Source organism: Antedon mediterranea, chromosome 8, assembly GCF_964355755.1.
Source record: "Antedon mediterranea chromosome 8, ecAntMedi1.1, whole genome shotgun sequence".
NCBI lineage: Eukaryota > Metazoa > Echinodermata > Crinoidea > Comatulida > Antedonidae > Antedon > Antedon mediterranea.
The window spans coordinates 15,742,044-15,765,247 of NC_092677.1; the positions used below are offsets into that span (position 1 = coordinate 15,742,044).

Consider the following 23,204-nt stretch of genomic DNA (forward strand, 5'->3'; position numbering starts at 1 on the left):
ATAAAGAATGTTCTCTAATATAATTAGGAATCTCTTGCCATACACGGGGAAAATTAGTGTACAATGAATATTTAAAATAAATAAATAAATAAATAAAATAAAAAAAGTATTAAATCGCAAATGTTTTACTGTATTTAGAGGTATATTATTTATAGGCCTATAAAACATGAAAAAAATATTTCGTTACTGAGTGGATAAAGAATATATTTAAAAATTGTTCCTCTTTGTACCTATCCGCTTTCCCATCCCTCAACCCTAATGTTACATACAAAACACAAATTGGGTTTCTTTAAATGAGTCCAAATCAAAAACTTGGACTCATTTTGTGATAAGTTTCTCCTTCGGAAGTAATTCCCAGGGTGCTAATTTTAGTTGACTACATAAATCATCGTGTCAATTTATTCGTTTCTGTAAACGACAATGTATAGGCCTATAGTCCTGCGGTACGTACATTTGAAATCGCCAGTTTTGTTACGCTGAAATTACTGTGTATTCGAGAACCATCTGTGGGCACGACCTAGATGGTACGCGAGCGAAGCGAGCGTACCATCTAGTCTATATATAAATTTACGTAAGGGCAAAATTCGGTAAATCGCGCCTTACTTCTATAATTTTTACTCGATGGTATATAAAGTTGGTTCGTACATTCGGTACTGATTTTAACCACCTGATGTAACCCTGTTTACTAATTAAATTAAGTTAGATAATAAGTTATTGACGGTTAAAACGAATTTAGGTTCCAAGATTTGCCCCAAATAGGGGTGTTTTCCGACCGTGGTATACACTGTATAATGGATGTCCATCTTGAAAAATACCCGCCACAAAAATGCGAGGAGGCTTCGCATTTTCCTATCTCCTCCTACGATAATTGTTTTTAATAGCTGAAAACCGGTTGAACAGCTAGAGTACACCATCATAATGTTGAAGACAGGCCGATTTTCTTTAAAAAATACTATTTTGATAGATTTAATATACGATTATACAAATCTATTGATTTGCGATGAATGGAACATCCCAATCTCTCAGTCTGCCAGAGCTTGGTTTAACACAAGTACTGTAGGTAAATTTATGAGCCCTTGGTTTAACACATACGGTAGGTAAATATATGGGCCCTTTGAGAATAAACTTGCGAGATTGTGGATAGGCTCTACTGTTAGATATATAAACACATTATTATATACAAATAAACTTTATACTGACAGTTCTTTCTCAACGTTTGTATTAATTAATAATTACCAAATATAAACGTCGTAGTGGTGTATCGTGACATGGTACTTTAATATTTCAATCGATTATGACAGTGACAGTTTTAACTAAACTAAATAAAGAATGTTCTCTAATATAATTAGGAATCTCTTGCCATACACGGGGAAAATTAGTGTACAATGAATATTTAAAAGAAATAAATAAATAAATAAAATAAAAAAAGTATTAAATCGCAAATGTTTTACTGTATTTAGAGGTATATTATTTATAGGCCTATAAAACATGAACAAAATATCCAAATCAAAAACTTGATTTTGTGATAAGTTTCTCCTTCGGAAGTAATTCCCAGGGTGCTAATTTTAGTTGACTACATAAATCATCGTGTCTATTTATTCGTTTCTGTAAACGACAATGTATATAGTTCTGCGGTACGTACATTTGAAATCGCCAGTTTTGTTACGCTGAAATTACTGTGTATTCGAGAACCATCTGTGGGCATCTAGTATAATGAAAGTAACGTAATTCTTAAGCGGCGGAATAATTGTGTACCAAAAACCGATAGCAGCAATCGTTCCAATCTGCGTCCAGAATGCTCAACACACAAACATTATAGAATATTATTTCATTATAAGCAGAAGTGTAAACACTTAATTGTATTGTACTTGTTACTTACATGTCTAACGGGGCGTTTCTTACAAAATAATAATCCGAAAGTAGCTTATTGTGATATTAAATATTGTAGAACAAAAGATTATCTTATTAGTCAGATTTTACTAAATAATTTACTTTTAGGATATATTTCCCCCTGAACAAAATAATTGTAAGATTGTTTTGATGTTCAATTTTAATTTAATTATTTACTTTGATGCAAAATTGGATCGAAAAATCTGCAAATAAACCGGAAGAGTTGTCCATGAATATGGAAGACAACTATATTTTATTTTTTGGAGAAGTTACTGATGCTATTACAAAATACAAAATGGCCTAGACAAAGTTTGTTTTTAATCTTTATATTGGGGGTCGCCAAATGTGTTCATTTGCGCTGCGCATCACACAAACTTAGTTCAATGCTATAATATTCATTGCATTGTAATATATACAACTCTTAATAAGACACGATCTAATTTCAGAAGTCAACAGTAATGTAGCTTTAATACTGAATCGTAACAGAAAATTATTTATACTCTTGCTCTGAGGAAGAGTTGGTGTTACACAAAAGCTCTGTAATTTCTTACTAGCTATTTTACACCCGATTCTGCTACTGTCCACAGGTGCTATCTGTAAAACTATAGCAAGTTATACACGTTGCTGTCTGCTATAAATGCTGTACTTTTAACACACGGTACACTGTCTGTAGCACAGTGTGTGTTGACAATTTATAATGATGTACAACCATAGGCAGGTTTTCGTACTGCCATGCAAGAATGGATAGGTGCTTTCCGCCGCTTTTAGGCCTTCTAGTCAATATTGTTATTATTATACGAATTACGTAATTAGTCTAGTAGCTCATCTACCTTTTTAGCAGGGCATAATGAATATTGTAGCTAGGCTAGGCCTACTAGTCTAGCGGGAAATCAACCAATTATTTGGTTGGATACGAGTTTAGGGTAGGAAGTAAAGTACGAGCTCAAGTCGTACACGTATGAAACGCCATATGTGCCAAAATGTTTATTTACTAACAATTTATCTACTAATGTTAAGCCAAAACTCCGTCTGGAATCCAAAACATAATGTTAGTGACATTAAGTCACTGATATGCTATAATGCTACCTGACGGTTATTGTTTATTTAATCATAGAGATATTATCTCTATTAGCTATAGGCCTAATTAACACTAAACAGCACAGACGTATTTCTTTTTAACTTTCATTGTCAAACATTCATTTTAAATAATACCATTCATTTATTATTCCAAACACACATTACTTAGTTTGAAATTGTACGCGTTTGTTCATGTTAAAATATAATACATATAAAAAACAGGAAAAAAACAAAGTACACGATAAAGGTTGTTAAAAAATGGTTAACAATTGGTTAATATTTGAACAATATTACCAGTAAAACTATTAAAAGGTGCTTAATAAATTAATAAGTTAAAACCTGTTACGTCAGGGAAGAGTGAACGTTGTCAAGGCTTGGTTACGTATTATACATTTTAAAAGCTTAGTAAGCCTTTGTTTGGCATTGTGCTTGAGCAGGAAAATACATGGTTTAGGATTACAATTGTAACCGATTTCTTTCGTTTGTTCGTCCATTCTGTATTATCTGGTTAAACCGTAAGTATATCCCTGGATAAATTCTAGTGACATTAAATATATGATGTGTTTATATATACATATATAAATCCAAAGGCAAGTTACTGAAAAAATTACAAAGATAACTTACTCTAAACCCACCAATAGGTGTACATCCCCATTAGAACTTTTTGGTCAGAATCCTTATCAGATAAATCAACTAAGCAGGTGATTAATGACATGAATCCTATTATACCCCTGTGATTTTATTAGCTCTCTTGTAATTGATTGATTAGGACAAGTTACATTCTTCAGTATGCAAGGTCAATGGTCAGGCAAAAACTAGCAGAATTCGGCAATGATCAAATAGTTTAACGACCTGCCTATCAATATGACCGTGTTCGTACGGCGATTGAAATACACGTTTATTTGGGTTTTACCCTTGGGGTAAAACCCATACGACGTTCGTACGAATAAACAAAGTACCGGTAAGCTGACACGAAACCAATTAAGATCGGAATTCTTAGGTCAAAAAGCGCCCTCTGTGCGTCGACCCATATCAATTGACATGGCGTGTTGACAAATTCAACTGGATATTGCATGTCGTTTCGCGCGCGAATCCTTCAATTATTATTTTTCAATCGACAACCAGACCTATATATTTATAATACATCGAATACAATTTACTTTTTAAATAAATAATGATCGAAAATCCTGCTAACGTATGTTGTTTGTTGACCACGTGTATTTATCGTGCGAGCCGAACTATTGTTGTGGAAATTCCATTTAATGTACTGTACACGCACTGTACCCCTCTTGTAAAAATCACCACGTGTATTTATCGTGCGAGCCGAACTATTGTTGTGGAAATTCCATTTAATGTACACGCACTGTACCCCTCTTGTAAAAATCTTAATCACCACGTGTATTTATCGTGCGAGCCGAACTATTGTTGTGAAAATTCCATTTAATGTACACGCACTGTACCCCTCTTGTAAAAATCACCACGTGTATTCATCGTGCGAGCCGAACTATTGTTGTAAAAATTCCATTTAACACGCACTGTACCCCTCTTATCGTGCGAACCGAACGGTTGATGTGGTAATTCACAGACACCAGGCTACCACAATACAGAACTCCCTGCCGTTACATGTACATTATAAGCCACCGATTCGCAAGTTCAGGTCACCGGAAAAAAACCAACGAGTTGATTATTTATATATAATTTTACAAAACAATAGATATACATTTGCATTAACGAAAAAGAACATTTTAAACAATAATTGTTAAACAATCAGAAAGCTTATTTGAGGTCGCGATTTGACATGACCCCGTTAACGCTTGATTAATTATACCCCGAGGCAGCGTGTAATTGGAATGGGATTGAAATAACCAGTAAAGTTGGTGGATTTTTCGTCCAGATGGTTTTCTAATTTTTTATAGCCAGAGGCGTAAGTTAATTGCCACACGCGACCTCACAGTTGGAAGTACACGGTAGTTTCAGTCCCGTCCGTTGGACTTAAATAAACACATGTAACAGTAGGAGGTTAAGTGACATTTACCCGAAGTTTTGAAAAACTTGGGGTAAAAATGAACACATTCTCTAATGGGGCTGTACACGTAATGACCACTCCGCATCCGGTATAAGAAGAAACAGAGGGAGAAACATAATATGGTTCAACCCACCATTCAGTACGAACATTAAGACAAATGTCGCACGAACCTTTTTACAATTAATTAAAAAACATTTTCCCAATGGACACGTATTACATAAAATATTTAATAAGAACAATGTTAAAGTAAGCTATAGTTGTATGTCATGTGTAAAAAATGTAATTAGCAAGCATAACCACAATGTACTGAACCCCCATACAGAACGAGAAAGTGCGTGCAATTGCCGCAACAAACCCGAATGCCCCCTAAATGGTTCATGCCTCGCATCTGAAATTGTCTACTCTGGCAACGTCATAACCAATAACGAAACTAAGAAATATATTGGTATGACGGGTGGGCAGTTTAAATCTAGGTTTAACAATCACAAGAAATCTTTCAAAAAAGAAACGTACAGTAAAGTATATCAAATCTGCAGCCAGTACTGTATCGATCTTATTAGATCTTGTCAGTGCAGCTCAGGTTTCGAAATGAAATGTACCGCAGAACTGGCACAATATATAGGCTGAGCCAGGTATGCGGGACATGGTACACTGATTATGAACACAAAGAGTGCACAAGCTCAACGAGCGTGCTTTGCAAGATGCTAATAGTATTCAAAACAAATATGCACCGTTTCGAAATGAAGAGTGCTCTACAAAACAACATACTATATATGAATATAGCAGAAAGTAGAGGAGCGTAATATCCAATCTGCAGACAGTAGGCCTACTGTTTCGATCTTATTAGATCTCGTCAGTATATATATATATATACAAATATAAAATATATATATTTTTGTTGAAAATGCCATATTAGTGTCACATAATCGTTATTCAGTTGGTCGTTTCGCCCTTGCTTACCCAGAAACATTAAATTAGAACATCCCTGTACGATAATGGACTAGTCCGCAACCCTCATGTGGGAACGATTGAATGAATAAAGTTCACATATATAACAACAGTTTATATACTAACAACGTTTGTTTTCTATTTTCCAATATTTTAACCTCCTTTAATTTCGATCTTAAAACTTTAGCCATTTCCATGCTTATCGGTTACATTTTGTTACGTAAGCGGTTAATGAAATAGTAACATCACCACTTCGACAATACCATCACAAAATTTTTATCACGCTGCTGCTCTAGCCCGCTACGTCCCATTAGGACTACTCAATCAGAAGCTAAAGCAAGCAGCAGTTATAGTTCTAAGGACAGACAGTTTTGTGAAAATGGAAACTCCACTATGATTTATTGATTCCAGTAGACCCAAAAAACGGCTGGGAAAGAGTCTATTAGGACATGTCATGCTAAAATTACAAATCCCTATATTCACTGTCAGTGTCAGATATTCATTGAATTATTATCGAAACAGTCCATTAAAGTTTGTGTTTGTAATAGGATACTTCACAATTGAAATATCTAGGGTGATGAAGTGACCCCCAGATTTGACCTTAGCAATAAAATTAACTAAAGTGACAGAAATTGAGTATTCACTTCTGTAACAAAAAAGTAATATTTATTCACATATAAAAAATGAAAAGAAACCCAAAAACCATTGTCTGACAGACAATTTAAGTATTTGTTGCTTTAAATTACATTTTTTCAGGTAAAATAACTATTGTATCTATGATGTGACAATAAAATGACACATTCAAAAACATTTGAAATAACAAATATTTTCCAATAAGCGAGCAGCGTTTTTTGTAAGAAATATTTCTTGTTTTTAATATTGCAATTCCCAAGGCCAAGCTATTGTAGTAAAACTTCCATTTGATTGTGTATAAAAATCTTCTTTTCATCAAATGAATGAATGCCAAACAATGGACAAGAAGCTAAGTTAATTCAATACTCGTTGTTCGTTGTTGTACGGTATTTAAAAAAAATCTAGTTGTATTTATTTTACTGTGGTGGTTTCAAGATTTGATCGAGTTACTCAGTCTTCAAAAAGGTAATTTTGTCTATGTTGTTTATATTTAATTTACCTCCGCCTTGAGGTATGTTTTCCTTTTTGTCTGTGTGTTGGTTGGTTTGTTTTTAACACTAGTCTTTAACAGACTATGTAGTATCCAAATATTGACAAACCTGGCCATTTATAATCTAGTATCAATCAAAATGTCGACGATTTTGAGGAAGGATAAAAGGTCAGTGTACCAACAAAAAATGACTTTATATTCAACACATCCTACAGGATACGTTTTTAGAAGACCAATACAAGTTATGTTACTGTTATTCTTTCGACTAATCAGAACATTAGTAACATTTTGTTGTTAATATTAGGAAAACAGGCGTATAAGAAATAATGGAAATATTCATGACCTTTTAAAAATGATCAACATGTACTCAAATCTGGTCTCCGTTCTTTGAAGTGTAAAAATAATTCAATATCAATGTCTTTTTTTCAAAGTTTGTCCATGTATTGTATAATATAATATGAATTTCTGCGGGTTTAGATGTTTACATTAACTTTTTAACATTACCTGTAAAATATTGTGTTTATGACAATACAAATTTTTCTTATCTTATATTATTTTTTAGCATAGAAAACCATGACGTCATCAAGAAATGCGCACGTTTTTCTTTGGGCAGTTCCAAGATCATTGTCAACTGCTTTTACCAGAAGCATGGAAAGTATTGATAATGTAGCAATATATCACGAACCATATGGTTGTGCAGATCACTACGGCCCGGAGGGACGTCTTATTCCAATGGATGCCTCTCCGTCTGAAATGCAGTGTACCTACGATTACGTTAAGGCAAAACTAGAAGATAAATCACTAGAGAATAAATGTGTCTTTGTAAAGGACATGGGTTACGCCGTTCATAAACGGTATGATAAAATCGCTAAAGGCTATAAACACTCATTTCTTATACGACATCCAATCAAATCTTTCTTGTCTTATTACAATGCGATAGTATCTTCTGGTGCAGATGACGTAGATGGCAACCTTTCTCATTGGCTTCCAGAAGGCTTAGGCTATCAAGAGCTTTGGGAACTATATTGCTACCTTGAAAACGAAAACGGCAAGAAACCTTTTGTTGTAAATGCAGATGATTTGCTAACAAATCCTAAACAAGTTCTAGAAAAATATTGCGAAGCTGTTGGATTTGAGTATAACGATGGTTTACTAAGCTGGGACAGCAAGCCCAAAGTAAAGTGGAATGTGGCAGCGACCGTTTGGGATGTAGACCATACGTATAATTGGTTTGCAAACAGTTTATCAGCGGGTGGTTTTAAGAGAGAGCTATCAAAACCCATTCCCTCAATCGAGAAATTACCAAACATAGTACAAAAGTATGTACACAAATCAATGCCATATTATGAAAAGCTTAGTGCATGTTAAACGGTGCGATTTCAAACAAACATTAAGATAACTAATATATATTTTTTTTTTGTCTTTTGTGAGATTCACTCACTTTTATTTCATCTATATATAAATTCGACTCTATACGTCGAACGCCGAATGGATTATGCATTTTTTTCTACAGAAAAAAAGTGTTCATCCTATAGGATAATAAAATCAATAAGACAAAACAATTCATAAGATACAGCAGTTTTTATTATTCTTACTGACAATGGAACTGTGAAATATTATTTCCATCAAGAGAGTATAAGTAGGGCATAACCTCTACTTTTCTATTTTCTTTTTTTTTAATTATAAAAATGTATATTATTTTATCTATCGTTTTAACACAGGGCTGAACACACGGAGCCTCGTATGTATCTCCCACTAACGTAACAATCATCAACGCAACAATCACCCACTAACATAACAATCACCCCTAACGTAACAATCACCCACTAACGTAACAATCACCAACTATCGTAATAATCACCCACTAACGTAACAATCACCCACTATCGTAACAATCAACAACTAACGTAACAATCACCCACTAACGTAATAACAGTTTAACCACTAACGTAACAACAGTTAATCACTAACTTAAGAAACTTCATAACCAATAACGTACCAAAATTTAACCATTAACGTAATAACAATTTATATACAGTACTAACAACGTTTGTTTTCTATCCTCCAATGTTTTAACCTTTAGACGTAAGGATTAATTAATTTTAAACTTAAAATGTCTATCTTAAAACTTCAGCCTATTTTTTTGTCTGTCCACATTTCCGTACGAAAAAAATGGAGATACCTTATTGTAATGAAAACCATTCCATTTCCATGCTTATCTGTCTCTTTATATAACAATACTCTACATTTCATTGACGTGACACGGTTTCCTCATGGTTGACATATCATGTTATGCTTTGATTATGTTTTTTTTTTTGTCAATGTATGCATATTCAATACATTTTATTGTATACAAAAAATATAACTTTAATAAACCAATTATCAAGTACTCACTTGCAACGTTAATTTTTTTACACAATAATATTTTGAAACCAGATGAAATTTTTAGAGAAAATATATTATATTAATTAACCAAGGGTAAATTTAAAAAATAAGACAATTAAGTAACAGATAACAGAAGGACGGTCACAAAGATAATCATAGACACGAAACTAGGTTTAATACCAACAATCACAAATCGAACTTTCATGTGGAAAGTAAAGAATTTATTTGTCATACAGTAATTGCTAAAAAAAAAATGAGAATTAAAGAAAGAATTCATTGATAGACCAACACACCGACAAACAGATAAGAAAAAAGTCAGCGTTCATGTGAAAGATTTAGTACCATTTGTAAGAAAAAAAATTAGATAGATTTTTATTTGAGTTATTTTGAGTTTACCGATCGATCGATCAACCGACCTACCGACATAGTGAGCTGTAGCGTCGCGTTTGCACGCGACTAATAATTCGATACATAAACTTAATAGTTAAGACATAAACAAAAACTGTCGACAGAGTAAGTTAGATCGATTTTAAGCTCACAAAACGCAAGCAGCAGACTACGTATAACAATAAATATGTGTAAACACATTGATTTTTATTATGAATATGTATTTTATGTTGTAGATAAATACAATTATGATATACAGTATAAACAACATCAATGTTGAAATCAGCGCCTAAGGTGTCTATTAAAGCGTCATGAGCTGTTTTTTTATAAAGATTATTTATTAACACAACGTTTTTACAACGTTATAATAATTAAAATAATTATTAGCTTTGATGGGTACACACTTCATATTGTTCAAAATATATCATAAACGTGTACAATGTCTTCCAGATGTTATAATTCCCAACATACAATTTCTTTCAACGAATTGATAGTTATTTCTCTTGTTAAGACGAGAGGAGATGTATGTTGCAATTATGGATTTCACACAGGTAAGACGTATTTTAGGGTTAGGGTGCTCTCTAATTGAATACCACTCAATAAACTTAATATTTCGATAGTTTTAATTTCAAATTATATTGTCTCACAAAATTAATTTCTACATTTTAGATCTTAATTAGACAACACTAAATATATAATGCAAGATTTTATAGGAACAACCTCGAATGTTTCATTAATGTAAGCGTATTGAAGTATCAAACTGATTCGTTTATTTCATCGGTGTTTATTTAGTTTTTAAGGAAAAGGCGTAAATCTAATTTCTATAGTAACGAAACTGGTAAAGTATAAATAAACCATATTAACGTGCTTACATTATTAACAGAATACCACTATAACTTGGAATGTTTCTTATCAATATCTCTTCAAGCATACTAGCATGACGTAGTTTGGTCATTGGTCGCAAATAGAAATCCCCCTAATAACAACGGTTGTAATTATCTTTTTTGTTTTTTAAGTCTATATACTAGGAATATACATACGAAAGAAAATACATGCTTATCCTCTAAACAAATGTAAATACCTGTTTCGAATTAACGTATATTTTTTGGTAATTACACTAAATCGATGAGAAAAAAGTACTTACAACAATCTAGCAAAATAACGGACATGATGTAAATGCAGGCACTAAAACATGGTTTCTACATAAGTTATTTGATCAATCAAAACCAATGGTTTTATTCGAACTTTCGCGTGTCAAAACACACCTGCGTTGCGCTTCTACGTATTTACACTGCGTTACTAGTAGGAACTACGCTTAATATTTCGCCATTGCAATTGCGGTAACTCCACAACAAGCGCAAACAGAATACAAGCAATGTGTTTCTGATTTTTTTCAGGTGTTGATTGCTGTACTACTTTTGAACAGTATTGGTAAGATCCTTTATATTGCCCTTTTATATGAAATGTGAACATTCCTACAAAATATGGATTCCTAAAGCAAGAACTTAAGCCTAGCGTTTGGATCACATCAATTCCCACCATGATACGTCGATTAAAAACAGATGAATTTTGATTGATAAACTTGCTTGCATTGCGGTTTAGTTCCAGTCGGAACCAAGCTTAATGGGAACGAATCTTTAGAAATAAGTCAGAGTACAACATGACAACACAACCATATTGGGGGGGGGGGGGCACTTTTCCTACCTAATGTTGCGTGCGTTGCAGCATATTGTTTTCTGAAGCTTGGTTCGCACTACAGGATACAACGCAAGTACATAAGCGCAACGTAAAGTCACAATCAATGGATTATTCGAACCTCGTGTTTTAATAAATCGCTTTCGTTTCGGCTTACGTCCTTGCGTTGCGTCCTAGTGAGAACCAAGCTTTGAAACTCTGTAATTATTTCGTAAGAGCCGCATAATTGCATCAACCATACGCTTCATCGTCGTTAGACATAGCGCGTTCTACTATTTTGTGTCATTTATTTCTGTCGTAGGCCGGATGTGTCTCAAGTTTTTCAGATTTACTATATTCTATAAATGTCTTTATTTCTTTATTTGTAGTCAATGCCTTTTTATATTTATTTTTATTATTACTATTATTATTCTTTCATTCATTCATATATTTTTAATATCTTTTTAAATTCTTAATCTGTTATTGCTAATTACATTAACAGTAATTTTTTCTTTTTTTAAATACAAAATTCAACGTAAACAGAGCTGTATAAATGTGTTACAAAACATTTTTGTTATCAACAATTAACATGCCTCCGGAGTAAATTTTTATTTTATACAGTATGCATTTTTTCTAAGATTAACAAGACATTTTCTCCAATAATTTGTTTATACAACTTTACTGTTGTTTTTTTGTTGTAAAGGTACATCTGTTACCCAAACTGTTGGTAAGTACACGTCAGTTACTAATGCTATTTTGCTAAAACCTTGTTCGCACTGGACTTGAAAAAATGGTAAATTTAACCACAGTAGCTTTAGCCAATGTCATCGGAATATTTGACCATCGTTCGCACTATTTCACGAAGTTAAATTTACAAAATTTAACCGCGATGTTAAAAACAACGATTGACTCACATGTTTTAAACATGAGTCGGACGTTCGGATTCGACTTTCTAGCCGCGTGGTTTGTTTTATCGAAAATATGGTAAGTTTTACTGGACTATCAACTAAAAATTAGCACTCTGTGAATTATGCCTACTTCTGAAAGAGAAACCAAATTTTTGATTTGATTCTCATTTAAACAAACCCAATTTGTGTTTTGTATGTACATGGGATGGGTACAAAATAAAATATATTCTTTATCCACTCAGTAACGAAATATTGTTTCATGTTTTTATATGCCTATAAATAATATACCACTAAATACAGTAAAACATTTGATATTTAATACTGTGTTAAAATTGTCCCTTAATCGATTGAAATAGTAAAGTACATGTAACGATACACCACTACGACGTTTATATTTTTTATAATTATTAATACACAAACGTTGAGAAGCAACTATCAGTAATACATTTTATTTGTATTTATATATCTAACAGCAGAGCCTACCCACAGTCACAGTATTAAATGTTATTTGTATATGTGTTTATATATCTAAAAGTACACTTACAGAAAGAAATTTTCCTTTTAAATGGCGACCAAAATGGTTAATACGTATTTACAGTATTGTCAAAGTATTGCAATACTTAAGGTTTTAAGTTTATTCTCCTTAAGGGCTCATAAATGTACCTACTTGTGTTTAATAAAGAGCTAACAAATCTACCTACTTGTGCTAAACCAAACTGGGAGACTGAGAGATTGGAATGTTCCATTTATCCATTTGTATAAACGTATATTAAATCTATCAAAATGATATTTTTAAAGAAAATATGTTTAAATTTAACACATATGATTCTGTACTCGAGTAGCTCATAAATTAACCTACTTGTGTTAAACCAAACTGGGAGACTGCGAGATTGGAATGTTCCATTTATCCATTTGTATAATTTATTATTATTATTATTATTATTATTATTATTATTAGTGGTGTTATTATTATTATTATTATTCAGTTTCTCTTTGCCGAGTAATCTTCTGATTTCTCCGCCTGGGCTGCCTTGCTTACTCTTTGTATCAGGTTTCTCCATTCCTTTCGTTTATTGGCCAACTTTCTAAAATATTAAACATCTTTCATTGTCTCCAGCATCATCATGCCAGGGGAGTTCACCTTTTTTATGTCATTGTTTAAAGTAACTGGAAGTGTGCATTTAGGCCTACCTAAATGTATAAACGTATATTAAATGTATAAACGTATATTAAATCTATCAAAATAGTATTTTTAAAAAAAATCTTTTTAAATTCAACATATATATGATTCTGTACTCAAGTTGTTTAAACGGTTTTCAGCTATTAAAAACAAATATCGTAGGAGGCGATAAATAAAGGTGAATCATCCTCATAGTGTGCGGGTATTTTTCAAGATGGACATTCATTAGACAGTGTATACCACGATCGAAACAAACCCCTGAACCTAAATTCGTTTTAATCGTCAATAACTAATTATCTAACTAAATTTTATTAGTGAACAGGGTTACATTAGGTGGGTAAAATCAGTACCGAAAGTACGAACCAACTTTATATACCATCGATTAAACATTCTAGAAATAACGCGCGATTTACCGAATGTTGCCCTTACGTAAATGTATATAGATTGTAGCCAGTGTTCGAATTGAACCTTTCTTGGTCAATTTAGTCGGCGACTCGGTTAATTTGACCAGATGAAATCCAGTGCGACCGAGGTATAAGACAGTATTGTTAACCTTGGATTAACAATCCACTGATGCCTACAGTATAAAACAGTAATACTGAAGTAAAATGATGGCAAAGGGCTAATTGCGGGGAAAAAAATGTTTATGTAACCCATTTTATTAAAAAAAAATCGGTTTCTTACCAGGGAGGAAGAGTTTAAGGTATCCAGTAAAATTCTTATGTTTTGGTAAACAAAATGTTATAAAAGAGAGGCATTAAACAATGTATTACTGAATTTTACCGGTTTTTGTGTTTTTATTCAACTTTAACTCCCACTAACAATTTTGTTATGCATTTTTTTTTATTTTCTTGGGAGTTATCGCCAGATATGGTAACATTAGGATTGAAGTAATTACTAGATTTTTACTATACTAAATTAAAAAAAGACTTTTTTTCCCCCGTGATTGATTGGTGTACATTTAACTATTAAAACTTCTTTACAATACACCCAGTCTGGTATTACCAATACCGTATAATATTAAAACGTGTTTATAAATTTCAACAGGACCATCGTACTCGTATAATAATCCATGCAACTACACTCGTCATTCAAATTGGTATGTAAACCTAACTTGTGACACTTGGAATGGCGAAGGACACGGTGATGACGTTGTTATAAAAGGTTACACAATTCAGTATTGGCTCACCAAGTTCCCGAGTCGCGTTTACAACATCACTGTCAACAAACCTATGTCGTTGCAATATACGGTCTTACTTCATGTTAGCTATTCCTACTCACATCAGGTCACAGTGTTGGTGAACTATGAATCTAACGGAACTGATGTGGTCGGATCAAGGAGCCCTCTACTGAATATATCGAAAGGTTTTCTGTATATTTATTGCTATATTCATGCTTTCCTTTAACATGTACGTTGTTTATTAAAACATTGTTTACTTTAAAATGTGTACATGTGCACACACTTTATATTTGATTGATTGATTTGACGTAACATGGATTTTAAAAATAACATATATATTTAAAATATGTCCAATTTTGTTATTAGTATGTGTTATTAGTTTTATTATTTCTATTATACCTTTTCCCCAAGCTGTTCGTCTAAACAAATAAACATTTTCTATTATAGCACCTATTATTTTTCATCTACTTTAACAATGCATAGGGCTCTCAATTTGACGTATTTTTCCATGATGCTCACCACCAACCCAAATGGTTAATTAACTAGCAGTAACCCGGGCTCCGCACAGTCTTGTTCTGCCTTGATGTGGTCATATACTAATTTGCATGGGATGAGTATAAGTATATTAAAAGCGCAGTATTCCCTGATAAAAGTACTCTGAAAAATTAATTTAAAAAAAACAAAATGTCAAGAATACAATTGTGTACTATTTACGGCCATTGATTTTGTTATACACGAAGTATTTCTTCACTTTGAAATATCTGTAAGCTAAAAAATGAAAGCAATATTGTATGAGATTTTAAGAAAATAAAAGAAGCTAAAGAGAAATTGTGGTTTCTTTCCTAGATGGTACGCTCGCTTCGCTCGCGTACCATCTAGGTCGTGCCCACAGATGGTTCTCGAATACATAGTAATTTCAGCGTTAACAAACTGGCGACTTCAAATGTACATGCAGGACAATAATACATGTCGTTTACAGGAACAAATAAATAAACACGGTGATTTATGTACTCAACTAAAATTAGCACCCCAGGAATTACTTCCGAAAAAGAAACTTGTCACAAAATAAGAAACAAACTGAATTTGTGTTTTGTATGTAACATTAGGGTTGAGGGATGGGGAAGAGGATGTGTGCAAAGACGAACAATTTTAAAATATATTCTTTATCGATTTAGTAACGAAATATGAACTGTTTTAATGTTTTACAAATAATATACCACTAAACACAGTAAAACATTGCGATTTAATACTTTGTTGAAACTGTCACCGTCATAGTCGATTGAAATAGTACAGTACATGTAACGATACATCACTAATACGACGTTTGTATTTGTTTGTAGTTACATTATTAATTAATACAAACGTTCAGAAGGAACTGTCGGTAATAAAGTAAACAAATCTATTCGGAATTCGTAAATTCACTTTAATCGTCAATAAATAATTATCTAACTCAACTTAATTAGTAGGCCTAATGGTCAATTGTTTCTTAGAGCCAATTCATACTTAAGTTGTTTCCTAACCACCAAAGTTGTTCTGCGTTTAGGGCATGTGATCCTTCGTACTGTAGGCCTGTCCTCTACTGGCTTTACAACGCTACTCATGCCAGTGAGGGGGAGGGTGGTGGTATTGGTGGTGGTTTAACTGCAATAATAAAGTTGATTGTACATAATAGACGGCGACTGGAAAGGCTAGCTCATTATGCGCAAAAAAAAAAGATTCCACAGTTTGAAAAAAAATGGATCGAATTTCTGTTATGACTGTACTTGTCTTTACGTCGCCTGAGGGAATAGACACTTGTGGAACAGAGATTGGAATGTTCCATTTATCGCAGATCAAAACATTTGTATAAACGTAGGCCTATATTAAATCTATCAAAATAGTATTTTTTAAAGAAAATCGGCCTGTCTTCAACATTATGATGCTGTACTCGAGCTGTTCAACCGGTTTTCAGCTATTAAAAACAATTATCGTAGGAGGAGATAGGAAAGTGCGAAGCATCCTCGCATTATTGTCTGCGGGTATTTTTCAAGTTGGACATCCATTGGACAGTGTATACCACGACCACAAAACACCCCTATTTGGGGCAAATCGTTGAACCTAAATTCGTTTTAAATGTCAATAACTAATTATCTAACTCAATTTAATTAGTAAAGATGGTTAAAATCAGCATCGAAAGTACGAACCAACTTTATATACCATCGAGTAAAAATTCTAGAAATAAACCGCGATTTATCGAATTTTGCCCTTACGTAAATGTATATATAGATTAATCTAGGGTGCGCGTCAGAAAGTGACAACGTGCATGATGGTCTGTCAATCAGTCGGCATTTTAAAACATTTCAATAACATATGAATTGGTAATTTATAGAATTGAGATGTGAAGTATTGAAATACTAAAACTGCAGCTGCTTACGGACCTTAAATCAACACAAAAGTGCACATGGTGGTGGTAGTCGAAATTAGATGATGGACACTAACTATATTGTTAAACATGAAAACGATTTTTTTATTTTATCTATAGGTATCAAAATAATACACAACGAAAAACATCCATATAGAAATAGAATTGTTAGTTTTTGAACTGACCTTATTGGAGACGAAATTTGTGGAAATGATTGCATATCAATATTTAATTTATGTTCTCTTATAATGTATATATTCTTCCATAGAAAATACACCAGACATTACTGGGTTCAGTGCGTCTGGTTTCTACATGATGAAGGAAGTCAACACTTTGCATATGCGTTCTTATACAAAGCAGCTTACGAAATATATTGTCAATTATGGAGTCGGCTTATGGGTAAATGATAACAGAACACATTTTGGGGAGAAAGAATTAAGTAGTAAAAATATGATAGAAATAATAAGAGAAAATCTACTTGATTCAATTTTTACTCAAACTACAAGCTTCAACTCCCGCTCAGGTGTAGCATACGAGTTGTCGTTCCCCGGCAGTGTCGGTGTTCGAAGAGTCGGAGTAAAATACATGAGGACAGAATTTAATGGAATTGTTGCGTCGATACCAATGGTATTTTTAGCACAATATGGTACGTGTGAATAAAATGTGGATAAATGTTTCTATATTAACAAAACAACTGTAAGCCTATAGTACATTTTAAAAGCGGTGAGATGATTTACGTAAGTTCATTTTTAATTTATAGCTGAGATTGTAGCACAGAACCGGACTATATCTACCAGTATTGGTGAATCTATTGAATTAGTGGTAACAACCAATAATACAGTTAACACTAATAATTTAAGATGGAAAAAAGACGGTATTATTGATATTTTTGAATGGGATGGACTGAGTAACGTGACTATTGAGAATGTTCGGAGGAAGGATGATGGTATTTACGAATGCTACCAAGAGGGTCATCGGGACGAAGGACAGCATGCAATAGTACGAGTGATTGTAAGAGGTAAGATATTTTCAGCACGAATACCTTTTATTTTTCCATAATTTAATATTATATTACGTAATAAACTTAATAACCACTCATAACAACAAAATATGACTTCTTTTGGCCTCATGTGCCTGAGCTATTTTTAAAGGAAATTTAATCATTCCATCTGTTAATTGTCATCTCCATTTCTTTAATTGTACTTGTTGCTTGTCTTGAGGTTTGATCTCTAAATCACGTTATAGTTTTGATACTTTGATAACTTTATTTCGTCCACATAGGAAAATATTTTGAGTGCTTTTCACAAAATTGTACAAAAATATATAAAAACGTTTCATATAAAAAAAAAAAAAAAAAAAAAAAAAAAAAAAATTAATTACAATATTTAAAAACACTATATATAGATTATTATTTTCCTGTCCAATGTTATTGTTCTTATCATTCTTTCCTTATATTTTCTTTGTGTTTATTTGAATTTGTGTTCCATTTTTGCCATTGCGTCTCTGCTTCGTAGGTGATACACTGGTTAAAAACTGTACGTGTCAGGCATAGCGGAATGTTACTCTTTTAAGTGTTTTTATTATATTTTCCAAAAGCATTCGAGTCAGTCTGTATTCTTTTTCCCGGTTCTTTTTATTGCTGTAATCCATTTTCATTATTTATCTCCAAACCTTGATGATTTCGTTATTAAACCTTGATTTATTTTATCGTTTTTATAGGTGTCAAGTATTAATTATTCCGATGTTGTTACTTTCTTCGTTTAGTTCATTAAACAGTTTTTATACTGCGTTTGTGTTATATAATCTGCAAAGAGGATTGAGGAAGTTTATGGCAATTTTTTTCTATACATTTAGTTCCTTTGTCTAGAAAACTAAGATCTAGAAAACTAAGACCTAAAATATCTTAGTTTTCTAGATCTTAGACACCCCTTTTTTAGTCTATAGGGACTAGTTTATTATAAACAACTTATTTTTAAATCTTATGTCATAATAATTTTAAACTGAATAAAAAGCACAACACTTGCACTACAATTATTCCAATTATAATTCCTATGCAAATGCAAGTGAAGGCATTATTATGAAGACGGGTCTTGCAAACAAAATTCTTCGGTTTTAATCTTAAAAAGTAGGCCTAATTGAAATAATTGTTACCAAGTAAAATTCAAAGAGTTTGTTTGACACATCCCCATTAAATTTTCTGACCAATAAACCACAAAAGAATCACACATTGATTTAAATGAGCAATAATAAACAACCTATATTTCAGAGTGTCCCCGTGGGAAGTGGTTCCCTCCGGACTGTGAATTAGACTGCCCTGTATGTCACAATGGTGGTGTGTGTTCTGAATTTGGATCATGCGTCTGTCCTCCAGGCTTTAAAGGCGATAACTGTGAAGAAGGTAAATATTTTAAATTAACCGATTCAGTGCTTTCCGTTAACTCATTGTAGGTCTAGTCTTTACGCCGCTGTTTGACAAACGAAAAAAAAACTTCCATTTCTGTTATAGGTAAATCTACTTATGTAATAATATATTTTATTATGTTTTCATTAAAATTACATAGCATGTGGAGATAACTCATGGGGACGGGATTGTACAGTTGTTTGTAAATCTGGTTATAAATGCGAACCAGGGAATTTACACTGTTTACCTGATCCATATGGCTGCTCATGCTTTACAGGATATGAGGGATTGGAGTGTGATCACGGTAATGTAACCATTTTATAATAACACATAACTAAATGTTAAAGGTAGATTAAGATAGGTTGTCTAGTTTATTAGTTAGTTAAGAATTGGTTAAGGTAGGTCATAAAAAGCATTAGAATTATACATAAGCAGATGTATGATAATGGTATCATAAACATTTTTTTTAAATAAACACCAACCAATAAAATGATCGATAATCAATAACCCGAGATTGAGAAGAAGATACTGTGCATGTTCAAGATAGCTGTTGATGACTAAAACACTCCAAATTTATTTTAAAATATATAAAGCGCATCATTAGATATTTAATTCTTTTCAGAATGTGATACACAAACAACTGGCAGGTACGGAGCAAACTGCATGATGGAATGTCACTGTGACACAAGTGAATGTTTCAAAACAGAGGGTTGTGTTGAGGGTGCCGTGTGCAACAGCAATTACACTGGGAAAACGTGCTTAGGTAATTGATACACCTAATACATGTAATCGTCACTAGACAATGCTAGCATGATACACATAACAACAATTACATTTTTTCGAGAAGTTATTTCAACGTAATAACATGGTTACTAGTTTAAGTTCAGTAAGCTATTGTATATTGTACAAGTTCAAAGTTTATTAATTGACAGCCGGAGTATAATTATTAAACTAATAATAATGTAAATATTTTTAAATTTGAAAATGTGTTATTTCATTAGAAAGGAAGCCGGATGTTGTTTGCCCAGAGGGGTTCTATGACACAGAAAGAGAATGCACCAAAAGGTGTCATTGTAAACATTCGTCAACTTGTAATCGTACCAGTGGACGTTGCCCAGACGGTGATCATTGCGCAGAAAGTTGGGCTGGCTTAGGCTGTCAACAAGGTAGGAATTTTAAAACAAAAAAAAAATTGTTTAGAAAGTCTTTCAACATTTACCACCCCGCCTAAAATTAAAGACTTTTGGTCGATACGTTATATTAACAGTCTATCCGCTATACTGTAGATATCTTGACTTTCATGGCGTATCTATACATTTGGAAATGGAAAGGTTTATAATTTAAAGTACGGCCTCAAATATAAAATATAATAGCATGATGTGAATGATATTACTTATATTATAACACTTCCGCATTAAAGTAAAGTAGTATTTCTCTTTTCCCTCGCACGGTGTGTCTCATCGGGGATGCTGATTGGTTATGGAATTTATTATTAATAAAATTTGTCCATGTATTTGTTTTCTGGTTTGTTGTAATTGATCCAAGCTGAAAAGCACCCGTGTCTATTGTACATTTGTGTCAATAATGGAAGTGTAATTTTTAAAAAGGGTTTTATATTAGTAAAGTTTGGCTTGCGGTTAACAAGTGTTTCGAAAAGCAAAGTAAGGTTGAGGCGTTCCGGTTGTTATTCTGCAATCAAAGCAACATGACGTTGAGCGCGGAAATCAAATGACACGACCTTAGTTCCACGCCCCTCACCAGACACCGCTAGTACTTGTCGCAGCCAGACATAAGTTCAAAGGCCTGTTATAACTTCCTATATTGTCAAGGCGAGCTCGGTGGATTGTTGTTAGATTGCTTTGCCACAACTGTTATAGTGGTTGTTTTTTAAATAGCCGATAATGATTCTCTACTATAAAATCCATTCATATCCCTATCTATTTCAGCCCTACCAGCACTGAGCGATGCCCCAGTTGTTGAAACGTTCGATAATGAAGTCAAAGTTTACTGGTCAAGGTGGACACCAAACAATGACTATGGTCAGGGGACAGTAACAAGTTATCAGCTACTTTTTTGGCCAACAACTAACCCTAACCCCACTACCAATATTAAACACTCAAACATTACAAACGGCGTTGAAACGAACTTATCTTGGACTCACATGAAGTACCACACAGAGTACAGTTTTGTCGTAAAAGTGTTTACAGAAGTTGGGCAAACATTAGCATTGGGAAAGGCAAGCCCTGCGGCAAAGCATACAATATGTAAGTAGTATAATTCTATAAATAAAAAGCATGTCAAGCCTGTTCAGTCAGCTCTCCATCATCTCGGCCCTAGGCCACTCGGCGCCTACTTATTAGCTGATATTTTGAGTTACGTTAAAGATACATCAATTATATTCAACTCCATTATTCATATCTATGATACACCACCGTATTTACTCCTATACATTAGGACAGAAATATTAAAATCAGTAAATTATTCATATCCAGATCCACCGTCTTTACTCCTTCCACCATCGCTGCAGTCACGTGGCTCCTTGGGCGTCAACATTACATGGGATGAATGGACGTACGTCTTTGACAAGGGCATTGGCAATGTAACAGCCTACGTCATTGAATGGTGGGATGCAGTGTCTGCATATAACGTTAGTGCCATCAGGTATACCGGTGATCCCTCAGAAGGAATACTTATTCCAAATATCACGTATGATTCTATCTTGGTTGTCACCATCAGTACAGTGTATGTAGATGGCAGTGGCGAGCAAAAAGGAGAACCCAGTCCAGTACTGGTCATTTTAAAAGGTTGGTCAAATGTCTTTTAAATGCTTACAAAATGCTAATGCTTAATATTTTATTTTACTATGCTAACCACTGTTGTGGATTTACTCATCAGCAGAAAGTGATTAATTACAAAGAATACCTACAGCAATCCAATAAGTACATAACTGGACGCAAATACCATTGAATGATACAATATACAATCAATTTTAGAAGTACTTTCAATTTCTTTTCAGAGAATTGCCCCTACGATTGGAAACTTTTTGAAGACACTTGTTATTTGTTAGATGGCAGTTTACTTAACTGGAATGACGCTAACGCATTCTGTCAAAAACAAAATGCATCTTTGGTGTCTATAACATCACAAAGCAAAAATGAATACATTCAACAGATGGCACAGGACAAATCCTATGATTATATTTGGATTGGCCTGAATTTCCAGAGCTTTTCTAAGAACTGGTATTGGACAACGGACGAGATACTTCTGTATACAAGTATGGAGATTAGATAGTTTATATAACAACTCGATGTAGCTTCATACCTTAGATCCCCTATTAAGGGACACGAATAAACGTCGATGTTGAATCTATATTGAGGTCAATTTTTGTGGGTCCCGAAGGTCCGCGATCTTAATAGAGGCCCTACTAGAGGCATATAATAATATAAATATTTACATTTACATCAGTAATTATTTTCCACAGACATTTTATGTAAGCTTATGTAAGTATTACGTACTGTTCACGATATTGTAATTTTTTTTTACCTAGAGTGGCAACAAGGAACACGAGACATCGCTTTGGGAGAGTGCGCATATTTCAATACATCGAATGGCTTGTGGTCAAAT

The 23,204-nt window shown here is 33.3% G+C and overlaps 2 protein-coding genes across 2 annotated transcripts; both read left to right on the plus strand.

Annotated features, from left to right (window-relative positions):
* Positions 1–6,978: 6,978 nt before the first annotated feature.
* LOC140056857 (uncharacterized) lies at positions 6,979–9,272 on the plus strand. Its single transcript, XM_072102363.1, has 2 exons — positions 6,979–7,039; positions 7,627–9,272. Exon 2 carries the CDS (start codon positions 7,638–7,640, stop codon positions 8,430–8,432), a length of 795 nt encoding a protein of 264 aa, XP_071958464.1. The 5' UTR covers positions 6,979–7,039; positions 7,627–7,637; the 3' UTR covers positions 8,433–9,272.
* Positions 9,273–10,329: 1,057 nt separating this feature from the next.
* LOC140056391 (uncharacterized) lies at positions 10,330–23,106 on the plus strand. Its single transcript, XM_072101753.1, has 13 exons — positions 10,330–10,387; positions 11,234–11,267; positions 12,214–12,237; positions 14,646–14,963; positions 17,448–17,825; positions 17,940–18,197; positions 19,446–19,577; positions 19,741–19,884; positions 20,203–20,343; positions 20,582–20,746; positions 21,527–21,844; positions 22,073–22,384; positions 22,597–23,106. Exons 1-13 carry the CDS (start codon positions 10,358–10,360, stop codon positions 22,869–22,871), a joined length of 2,529 nt encoding a protein of 842 aa, XP_071957854.1. The 5' UTR covers positions 10,330–10,357; the 3' UTR covers positions 22,872–23,106.
* The last annotated feature ends 98 nt before the right edge of the window (positions 23,107–23,204 follow it).